The sequence below is a fragment of the Pteropus vampyrus genome, unplaced genomic scaffold (assembly GCF_000151845.1).
Source record: "Pteropus vampyrus isolate Shadow unplaced genomic scaffold, Pvam_2.0 Scaffold419, whole genome shotgun sequence".
In the NCBI taxonomy this organism is placed as follows: domain Eukaryota; kingdom Metazoa; phylum Chordata; class Mammalia; order Chiroptera; family Pteropodidae; genus Pteropus; species Pteropus vampyrus.
This window is the reverse complement of record NW_011889200.1, coordinates 714067-725465: the sequence shown is the minus strand read 5'-3', so window position 1 is coordinate 725465 and position 11399 is coordinate 714067. Positions and strand designations below refer to the sequence as shown.

The following is an 11399-nucleotide window of genomic DNA, read 5'->3' as shown; positions in this document are numbered from 1 at the left end:
AGGGGCAGGCAAAAAAGAACATAGATAACTAAAGTGAAATAGAGCTGATGTATTCAGAGCTTATGTTGCTTGAGGTGAGATCAGTTACCTACTTGCAACTGAAATTTCAAACTTCTGCTTAGCGGGGACCTAAGTGGACAAATGGTGACTGATAGTTGGAAATATCAGCAAACATCTTAAATTTTATGCTCAAATGAACGAGCAATGAACCAGGAGAATAAGTCCAGTTGTTTTTGGCTGCTTGTAATTTTTACCTTTTTATTTAAAATCTCAACGTCTTTTTCAATGAATGCTTATGTGACTGTGACTTATTACAATGAAACCAGCAACTACTCTACAACGGAGACGTGTGAATGTGGTGTTTATGGATTAGCCTCACCAGTGGCTAATGCTATGGGAGTGGTGGGCATCCCTAAGAACAATAACTACCAAGCTTGTGACTACAACACTGAGTTTACTAATACCGAGAAGCCCTGGATTGCACTCATAGAAAGAGGTAATTGTACATTTTCAGAAAAAATCCAAACAGCAGTCAGAAGAAATGCTGATGCTGTTGTGATTTACAACATTCCTGAGGCTGGCAACAAGATTACACAGATGGCAAATTTGGGTAAGTAATAATAGATTCCTAAAAAGGGTTTCTGTCTCTGTTTCCATCTAGGATTACTCTAAGATCTGGCAATGGGATTGTAAAACAATTTAACTTTAAATTTTCATTCCTGGCACTACTTGGAATTATTTTACTATTACTTAATATTTATAATTAATTTTCTCCAAGGACAAAAGCAATTCATGAAGGTAGTTCCTGTTTTCTTTCACAATTTTCTTATCTGTATTAGATTTCTCAGTGTGTATTATATGATTGCATTTTAATAATATATGCCTATACCTGCAAACATTAAAGAAAAATATTTTTACTCCATTGTTAATTTGTACTTTTAATTCATTTTCTCATGCAAAAGGGTGTTGTATGTATTCAAGTATGTGGTAGTTGCAAAACTGATTCATTATTATGATTAAATAGTAGCAGATTATAAGTGTGCAAAATGTTTACAGAAATAAGAATTTATCTTTCTGCTGTATGCAGCTGAGATTTGAATCTGTGGGACTAATGTATATAAAACTACTCTGTCAGAAACATTTTACATTGAAAAGGGTATGACAGAAGTAGGATAACATAGTAATTCACATCAAAAGTAAAGATTTCTCAGAAATGTTTACTTATGACTTCTTAAGAATATATAGTCGTCAATTATTAACTTTATAAAGGTATTCTGAGAATTACTGTTTTTGTTTTATTTTGTAAAAAAAAAAAATGCCACATTCCGAATAAAGGTATTTAAGTCACTGAAAAAGTAGACTACTGACCCAAGTTTTCTATACTATAGGTGGATATGGGTATTTTGGGCCCCAGACTTGGCCAAAACTAAATGGTAATAATTTCAAACAAGGTGAGAGTTGACAGAACACAATATCAGGAAAACCGGTGTTATCCCCACCAAATTTGGCCTCTGAGAAAATTATTGTAAGTTAAACAGATGTCAGAATTGTAAAAGAGAGAAAATCAAATTTGTGTTAAGAGTAGTAGAGGGATTGGAACATTCAGGTCATATACATATAATATGGCAATTTAGTACTAATGTTTGAAAAACATACTGCTTGTTTTTCTGGGTACCAAATAAACAAGTAAGATGATTTTTCAGCAATACAAAATAGTTGTAAATGTACAAAACTCTACTTGCTACCTTTGTAACAGATCCTGGACATTGCCAGAACTCACACATTCAGATTATTTTTAAGTTAAGAGCATTTCATAAGCATTCCCTGTATGTTCCTATATTTTTACAAATGACTTTTATTTCTGTAGAAATAAATGAGGCAGCTTTCTGATGGAAATCAGAAACTAAACCTGTTCTAAGTAAACTACTTCCTTTATGTTTCAACTTCTAGATTCTGAGTACTCTAGGTTTCCTTTTACATGGACGATCACACTCTGCTCATTCACTCCCCAGCTATTTTTAAAGTATAAGCAGTATGAAACTAAATAGTGGTCCTGTTTTCAAAACTTGATTTGCAACATGTAGTAGGGGCCAACACCCACTGAATTTAAAAGGTTTAACAAAGGTCACTTACAATAAATCTCTCCAAAAGACATGCACACAGTCATTTGAATATATGGCTCTGAGCCAAGTTTAAATAACAAGAAAGTTACATTTATTATTCAATATATACCTCCAATATAATCAAGGATACATGGTCAAAAACATTTTTAAAAAATTGCAGCATTGCCCTTGTTTAAAAATAAATACATTGAAATAAAGCATAATGATAGTAATTGCCATAGTTAATATTTATTGCTATTTACTATGTGTCAGGCTCTGTTCTAGGACACTTAGTTAATGAATATTGATCTTTAACACTGAACGATATCAACCTCAGAGAATTAAAATTATAAATTTAATGTTTTGCACTTATAAGACTTGTAAACTAGAGTGTCATTGCAGTTCTTCCTTCTCAGAAATGTCCCTAATATAGAAATTATTATATAATTCAGTTGATAAAGATGGGAAAACAAGTGTGGATATGAAAACTCTATGATCAGCCTGTAGGCTATTAAAGATTGAGTCATTCAAGCGTGATCCCATCTGACCTCAGAAGCTAAGCAGGTTCGGGCCTGGTTAGTACTTGGATGGGAGACCACCTAAGAAGACCGGGTGCTGTAGTTGTAAAAAATAAAAAATAAATAAATAAAATTTTTAAAAAATAAAGGATTGTAAGCTGACACGGTCAACCAAGGGTTGTTTCACCTAAAAAAAGAAAGATTGAGTCATTATTTTATAACACAAGCCATTTTTTTTTGTTTTTGCTCTTTTTCATTAGTATTTTATTTTGTTTAAGCACAGAGGGTGTGGCAACAATTCCTCCTCCTCTTACAAAAGTTTATGGCTTCATCGTTCATCACGTCATCCTTTATCACCCCTAAAAGCCACCTTTTCAGAAAACCACACACTCGCCCCCTCAGAGCTATGGAACTTTTTCGTTCTTTCCCGATTCCCCCTACCTCTTCATTCCTTGAGTCCCATTTTTCCATTCTAGGCCTTACTAGCATTTCCACAATATAGTGTCTCTTTACTTCTTACTGATGTTAATGACCTCCAACCAGAGACCACTAGGAGCAGACCTATAGTTGAAAATGTTGAGTTTATTACTTGTTACAATGAGGGGAGAATGCATACCATGGGAAACTATAGGGTATCTCAATAAGAAGGTGTTAGAAAGGACTTACAGGATTTGGGGGAGGGTTCAAGGAAGGAGGCCATTGAACAGCCATCCCAGTTTGCCTACGACAGGGGTTTTCTGGAATGCAGGACTTTAAGTGCTAAAAGCAGGAAATTCATGGGAAAACCAGGCTGAGTTGGTCACTCGAGCTGCGTTTGTTCTGGACTTGGATGCTAACAGGAAATGGGGGTAATTCAGTGACTGGATTTCTAAATAAATCGTATTTGTAAGTGAAGAAGAGTATCCCAAAGCTAGAGCTGTAATTGTTAACGAAGCAGCCAGGGTGGCAGATGTCTGATCATTTTTATGGCTTGAACACTGTTCATATTGTGACTGTTCAGACATGATGATGGAGTGGTCTTGTTTTTGTTTTGATCCATCATCATAGACTGACCTCTCATGTTGATGTTCTGTGAGATTGTTTATGTTCAACAAGGAAACACCAAGGCCCAATTGATAGTGTCTGGCCAGGTTCCAGATGTCAGGGGCTACTTGTCCTTTTCTCATTGACAATGCACTATGCCCCCATTCTTACTGTTGTATGAATACTTTCTCTCCCCCCACTTCATATTTTTGTGCCTCCCCATCCACTATGGGCTGCCTTCAAGGTCTCAAACAAGTCTAAGGAATGCTTCTGCATCCCTTGCCTCTCATAGTTTCATGTTATGGGGACAGAATGCCCTTATTCCTAGGCCCAGTCTATTTACAGCCTCCCTACTAGCAGAATTATTTCTCTGAAGGGGAAAACTTCAGTCTGAGATGAGCTCCCACTGAAGAGGAATGCTGTATAGCCAAGTATGTGGAGCTAAACCTTTAATTCAAAGTTTCCCGATATGCAGTATGTTTCGACTTGGTATTTTGATGGCATTGGAAATAGAATGATATGCTTATAGTATCCTTAAGTAATCATATAACTTCTTAACTACCCTTTCCAAATGTTCCACAAACATCCATTCAGTTCTGTCCCAGATATGCAAGAAAAGTCAGGACACCTCAGTTATTAAAGCAGAAAATTCAGAACAAGTTTAGTTTGATTGTTGAGCAAACAGGCTTTGAAAGTTAAATATACTATTAAATAGAAATGCTTAGATTTGACTGTAGCTTATTTCAGCAAAGTCAATAATTTGGGAGAGATAAAATGGTTCTTATGTTTTTATCATTTTGACTGTGTCCAGCAAAGTGGATTACAGGGTATGGTTTGCAGCATTTCAGAATCTCCAAAACTCACCAATTCCAGAGCAATTAAGTGCATAGAAATGAAGGGCTTAATCAGAGCAGGAAACTCACATGTTTTAGGGCAAAAATGTTTCTAGAAATGAGAGGAGAAATAAAAACAAAGCATACAAACGAAGTGAGAAGATAATAAAAACTTCAATAAGGCTTAGACTGAGATATACATACAAAGACAAGCTTAATTCAAGAAAACTAGTGGGTTCCACTTCAAACGAATCTCATCTATCTAGTCCTGTTTATTCTACTTCCAAGCATTTATTAAGTTTATTCATTTTCCCACCTCTGCTACCTGCATCCAAGCCCAGGCCAAAGTCATCTCTCATCTGGATTACAATAGCCTCCCAATGGGTCTCCCTGCTACTCTCGCCCCTCTACAGAGTCTTGTCTTCCACATAGCAGCCAGACTAATCCAGGGAAAATGTAATTCAGTCACAATTAGAATAAAATCCAGGCTTCATGCCATGTCCTAAAGAGCCTAAATGATCAAACTTTATTCCACACCCCTCTCCTCCATATTACTACGCCTCAGTCACTCTAGCCTTTTATTTCTAAATCAATAGAGAAATATGATCAGCTTTTGCACCTGCTGTTCCCTCTACGTAAATCATTTCTCCTTCATATTTTCATGTAATGCTGCCTCCAAAAAGATAACCATGAGCACTATGACCAGTCTAGTGCAGGCTACTATCATCTCTCACACTGACTACTGCAAATGGCCTCCAACTTGTGCTCCTGCTTCAACTCTTGCTGCCTACCCCATATTTTCCCTACATGGCAGCCAGTGCAATCTACTAAAAATATAGGCTAGATCACATTTGTTCCCCTATTCAAAGCCCCCAGACTTTCTGTTATTCTTTGAATAAAATCTAAACTTTACCATGCCTAAAAGGACTTGCATGATCTGGCCTCTGCCTACCTTTCCAACCTAACAGTACCACTCTCCCTCTCCCTCATAATCCCCTGAACTTCAGATATGTTCTCTAACACCTGAAGTTTTTTTTTTCCTCTGAGACCCTTTTTGCTAGCTTTTCTCCCCAATACCACCATCACTATCACATATAACAGGTCCTCTAAATCCCAGTTTAAATATCTTTTCTAAGAAGTCTGCCTCGACCACATTTTTTTCCAACAAAACCCACTTCTCATTTTTGTTTAAATTTCTCATTTGTAAATATTTGTTATTTGCTTATTATATGTCTCTCCCACTTGATTGTAAGTTTCAGAAGGACAGAGACTATGTCTGTCATGCTTGCCATTGTATCTATTGTACTGAGCATAGTGCATGGTTTTCACTAGTTGTTGAATAAATTAAAGTTTAAGAAACTGGAAAGCAATTCCCATTTATATATCAAAGATGTACAGGTTTAAATGAAGTCGATTAGGGGAATTCAGCAAACCATTGCATTTTTAAATTTTTATTTTTATCCATACAAGCAATACTTTCTCCTAAAATATAAACACTAAAGATATAATTAAAGTTCCTCCAACTACCATCTTGACTCTGGGTCTTCACCCAAGAGATAAATGAATTGCTATTCATTTTGTTAGCTAATACTTCAAGCTTCTTCTATTTATTTTCATATATATGTAAACTTGCATTTTATTTTTAAAATTAACAAAGTTATTCTGTAGCTTGCTTTTGTTGCTCAACAGTGGGAATTGGAGTTATTTTCATGTCGATAAATTTACATTTAGATCTAATTCATTCTTTTAAATACCACATATTTCATAGTATGTACACACATATAATTTACTTAACCACTCCCCTATTAATGAACATTTTGTTTGTTTTCCATTCTGTTCTTTTATAGACAATACTTCAATGAACATAGTTATTACTAATAACTAAGAAAGATATTGATGTTGATCTTGCATCATTATTGATGTTGATCTTGCACCTGAATATCTTCTTGAACCCCTACTAATTTTAATAGTCTGTCCATTGATTCTCTTGAATTTTTAAGATAAATGATCATTTTCTCTATAAAGTTTTGTCTCACCTTTTATGTTAATTGTACCTCTTAATTCTTTCCAGTGGTTTTATTCCATTGTCTAGGGCTCCAACAGTAGTAATAGTATATATCCTTGACTTGTTTCCAACTTTACTAAAAAAATGCTCCCACTGGTACATCATTGTGTTGTTTGATAGAAGTTACTGGGAGGTGCTTTTTATCAAGTTTCAGGACTTCAGTAAGGCTCTCGAATCTTTTCATTATTACTGGCAAGCTAGAATAAATAAATAAATAAATAAATAAATAAATAAATAAATAAATAAATAAATAAATGATAGATAGATAAATAGATCCATGTATATGTAGATCAACATATAAATACAGATACAGTCATGTGCAGCTTAATGACAGGGATACTTCTGAGAAATGTGTCTTTAGGTGAGGTCATCGTTGTGTGAACATCATACAGTGTACTTTCACAAACCTAGCTCATATATCTTATTATACACCTAGGCTATATGATATTGCCTGTTGCTCCTAAGCTGGGACCACTGTCATATATGCAATTCGTCTTTCACAGATATGTTGCTATATGGCACATGACTGTATATTCACTGTTGTAGTATATGACCCCAACGGGAAATCCAACAATTTACTGCCAGCCTAGGAAAAATAATAAAGTGATATACAGAAACAATAGGTAAAAGGGAAGTTGTTTTTTTCTTTTTTTTCAAATACAGTTTTTTTTTTTTTTTTATTGATGCCCTGGATAAAAGGATTAAAAATATTTTCGTTGCTTGTAAATACGAGTCCAAGTTGAATACCAAGTTGTAAGACACGAACAAAATTTTAAAACATCTTGAAAAATTAGAAAAATTGTTTATTAAAACAAGATGAAGTGCCATAGTGAATAATAAAGAGTAACAAATGTAGCGGCAGATATAAAATAGAAAAACATGGGCAAAAAGATAGATTTATAAGCAAAATATTAAACAATCACATTATACCACAAGTTAAACAAAAAAATGGCACAATTATTTTGAAAACTGGTATGATCATGAGATGTACTAACAAGTACATAACATGTCAGGTCTGGAAAATACGTCAGTTAAGCTTGGAATTCATGAAACTCTACAAACATCACAAGCTTTAATATCACCTGGCTAACAATAAAAGAATTTTGGTACTTCTCTCTCATACTCTCATGTAAGTTTCCAAGTGCTCTCTTTCTGTCTCTCTTTCTCCATTCAGACACATACATACAAAATTGCCTAAGAATTTATATTTTTATAAGGAAGTCAATGATATAGTACCTATGGATGCTGGTTTCCAGGAAACAAAATGAGTAAAATTATACTGAACTTTTTAAAGTACAGTTCATCTTCCTTTTCCCCATTTTAAAATAAAAGAATGTTTTGTGAGAGTCTAAATGTGTGTTTTTTGTTCCTTAACATATTCTTTGCTTAACTCTTGGCTTCTTCCTCCTAAAATTTTAATGCTTTATTTATTATATTATGATTTGCTATCAGGAGATTGATTTCCCCCAAAATTACTGGTAATTATTAGGAAAGAATATGCGTGCTCATGTGTTTGTATATGTGTAAATACAGACAGAGATGTGTGAGTAGGATTGTGAAAAACAGGCTAGTTTCTCTTAAGTACTCTCTTCCTCTTCAGCAAGCCTTGGTTTCTAAGTCCTCTTACCCCAACTACCTCTCTTCATGCAAGCCTATTTTCTCTAGGCAGCAAATAAATCACATCCATTTGCATCTAAACTTGCAAGTCCTGTGTCCTGCTCATTTAGGGAATTGTTAACTATGCAGGAGCTACTTTAACAAAGTATCGCAGGGGGAACTTTACTTGTTGCACCTGGAAACAACATGACTTAAGTGAACAAACCTGATTTCTAACTAATGCTATCAGGACCTTTGACAGAACTATGAAACAGTAATTTGGGGAAATGTTATTTCAGAGTATCGCTCATCACATCATGTAAGAACAACCTATTCCACCTATACTCTGAACCTGTCATGATCACATAAGTGTTTAACAATATAATAATGTTGGTTGTAGCTTTTTAGACTTTCAGATGCATATCATATTTTATCCAAAATTTTAATAATGTATTTTCAGTGTGACCTTCTAATGACTTCACCATGCAATGATAGTGATACTATGTGGACAAACAAATTAGTGTCTGGCAATAATCAATACATTGGCATCTCAGTGGAAAGTACAAATAGAAGAGAATGAAATTTTCTTAATAATTCACTTGCTTTCAACTTCTATTTTCAATGACTCTCAGTATCATTATTTCTAATAATTAGAACTCTTTTTTCTTTCAGTATTGCACCTAATTCTTATTAAAATCTATTTTCCTTGCCCTTAATGTTTGCAATTATTAATAGTAAGTATTCTATTAGCTATGTGCCAAGTATTCTTCTAAGTATAATCATTTCAATAACTCCATGAGGTACACAGTATCAGTATCCCCGTTTTATACATAAGGGAACTGAGGCATAGAGAGGTTGGTTAATGTCCCCCATGGTGATACAGCTAGTAGGCTGCAAAACTAGGGTTTAAAGCCTAATATCCTGACTCCAGAGTTTATGCTTTTAATCAATACCTGATACTACCTCTCTAATGAGTACGTACTATGCACTGTACAAAAATGTACAAAAACATGATCATTTTCATCAAGGAGGAAAATGTCTATTTTATCTGATATAAGTATCGTTACCCCAGCTTTTTTTTTCCGGTTCCATTTTTGTGAAATATCTTTTTGCATGCCATTATTTTCAGTCTGTGAGTGTCATTTGATCTGAAGTGGGTCTCTTGTAGACAGCATATGCATAGGTCTTGTTTTATCTATTCGGCTACCCTGTGTCTTTTGATTGGAGATTTTAATCCGTTTATGATTAAAGTGATTACTGATAGGTACATAGTTACTGCCATTTTATTATTCGTATTTGTTATTTCTATTTTCTTTTTTATCCCTTCTCCTTTTACAGAAATCCCTTTAACATTTCTTGTAATACTGGCTTGTTGGTGATGAATTCCTTAAGCTTTTTTCTGTCTGGGAAGCTCTTTATTTCACCTTCCACTTTAATTGAAAGCCTTGCTAGGTAGAGTATTTGTGGTTGTAGATTCTTATTTTTCATAACTTTGAATATTTCTTGCCAGTCCCTTCTGGCCTGCAAAGTTTCCATTGAAAAATCAGCAGACATTCTTATGGGGGTACCCTTGTAAATAACTAGCTTCCTTTCTCTTGCTGCTTTTAAGTTCCTCTCTTTGTGTTTGACTTTTGCTATTTTAATTAATGCGTCTTGGTGTGGGTCTGTTTGAATTCCTCTTGTTTGGGACTCTGTGCTTCCTGAACTTGTATGTCTAATTCCTTTGCCATGTTAGGGAAGTTTTCTGTCATTATTCTTTCAAATAGATTCTCAATCCCTTGCTCTCCCTTCAGGTATTTCTATGATCCAGATATTGTTATGTTTCATTCTGTCCCGGAGTTATCTTAAACTATTCTCATTTTTTTTAATTCCTTTTTCTTTTTGTGGTTCTGATTGCATGTAGTCTGCTACCTTGTCTTCCAGTTTGCTGATTTGATCTTCTGCTTTGTCCAATCTCCTGTTGAATCCTTCTAATGTATTCTTCATTTCAGTTATTGTATTCCTAATTTCTATCTGGTTTTTTTTTTTATGGTCTATGTGTCCTTTTTTATGCATATTATCTCTCTGTTGAGGTTCTCATTGTGTTCATCCATTCTCCCCCTAAGTTCATTGAGCATCCTTATAACCATTATTTTGAACTCTGTCTCTGGTAGGTTGCTTGCCTCCATTTCACTTAGCTTATTTTCTGGAATTTTCTCCTCTTGTTTCATTTGTGGCATGTTTCTTTGTTTTCTCATTTTATTAGCCTCTCTGTGTTCATTTCTATGTGTCAGGAATATTTATTTTGTCTCTCAGCCTTGGCCAGATGGCTCAAGAAGAAAGGTGTCCTGAGTGGCCCAGTGGCGTACTTTCCCTGATCGCTTATGTCAGAGGCTCTGGACGTGATCTTTTTGTGGGTTGTGTGTGATCTTCTGTTGTCGTCAAGCCTTTATTGTTGTTAGTAGATCAATGGATGGGATTAATACTCAGGCTGACTAATTGTGGGAATTGGCTGCACCCACAGGGTAAGAGTTTTGTGTGGGGGTTGATCCCACTGAGTGTGATTTGCCCTAGCAGGCTTATGTACTTGTTGCAACCAGCCTTTGTGTGTACCAACCAATAACAGAACTAGTCAGGAGTTTCTCTGTTGTAGTCTGGTGCCAGCCTCCAGATGCGTGTTTTTGTGGTGCCTCTGGAGGAGTTCCCTCACAGGTCAAGTTCAGCTGCTGCTTTTGATTGCTTGGGGCTACCCAGTGGGTACTTAAAAACGATCCACAGATGGTTGTTGCGTATGCTGGATCTATCGGTAAGTGGAAGAGATAATGCTGTAGGCAGAGATCCAGTTATCCCTCGTCCCTGACCTATAGCAGTTTAGTAAAGGGACCGGTGCTCCTCAGGGCCTGACACTGCCTCTTAGTTGCCTGTAAGTCTCTGAAACTGGATGAGCCTCTGGGCGATATGTATGTTGAGTGGCACGGGGAACCTAGGGTCCTCTGTGTTGTCTACTGAGTAAATTTACCCCTGCCACTACAGTGTCAGTTTACATGCCAATACTGCCTCTTTTGCTCCCTGTACAAGTTTCCAATCATAGCAAGGTCAGCTGCTGCCCACCTTGGGCCTGAATATGCCACCCCAGGACAGAGGCAGCTGACTATCAATGTGTGGTGGGCACTTTGTGTATTGAATGGGGCAAGAGCTCAGGGAGTCAAGGGCCGTCAGGCCAATACAGACCCCTGCAATCCCTTCAAGAGATATTGCAGCTCGTACGGGCAGCAGTGGTCTG

At 35.9% G+C, this 11399-nt stretch overlaps 1 protein-coding gene across 1 annotated transcript in view; it reads left to right on the top strand.

The window, feature by feature from the left end:
* Positions 1 to 204: 204 nt before the first annotated feature.
* RNF128 (ring finger protein 128, E3 ubiquitin protein ligase) overlaps positions 205 to 11399 on the top strand; it is a 98401-nt gene continuing 87206 nt past the window's right edge. The window contains exon 1 of the mRNA XM_011380979.1: positions 205 to 610. Within this exon, the coding sequence (XP_011379281.1) occupies positions 205 to 610 (406 nt within the window). The remainder of the gene's footprint in view (positions 611 to 11399) is intronic.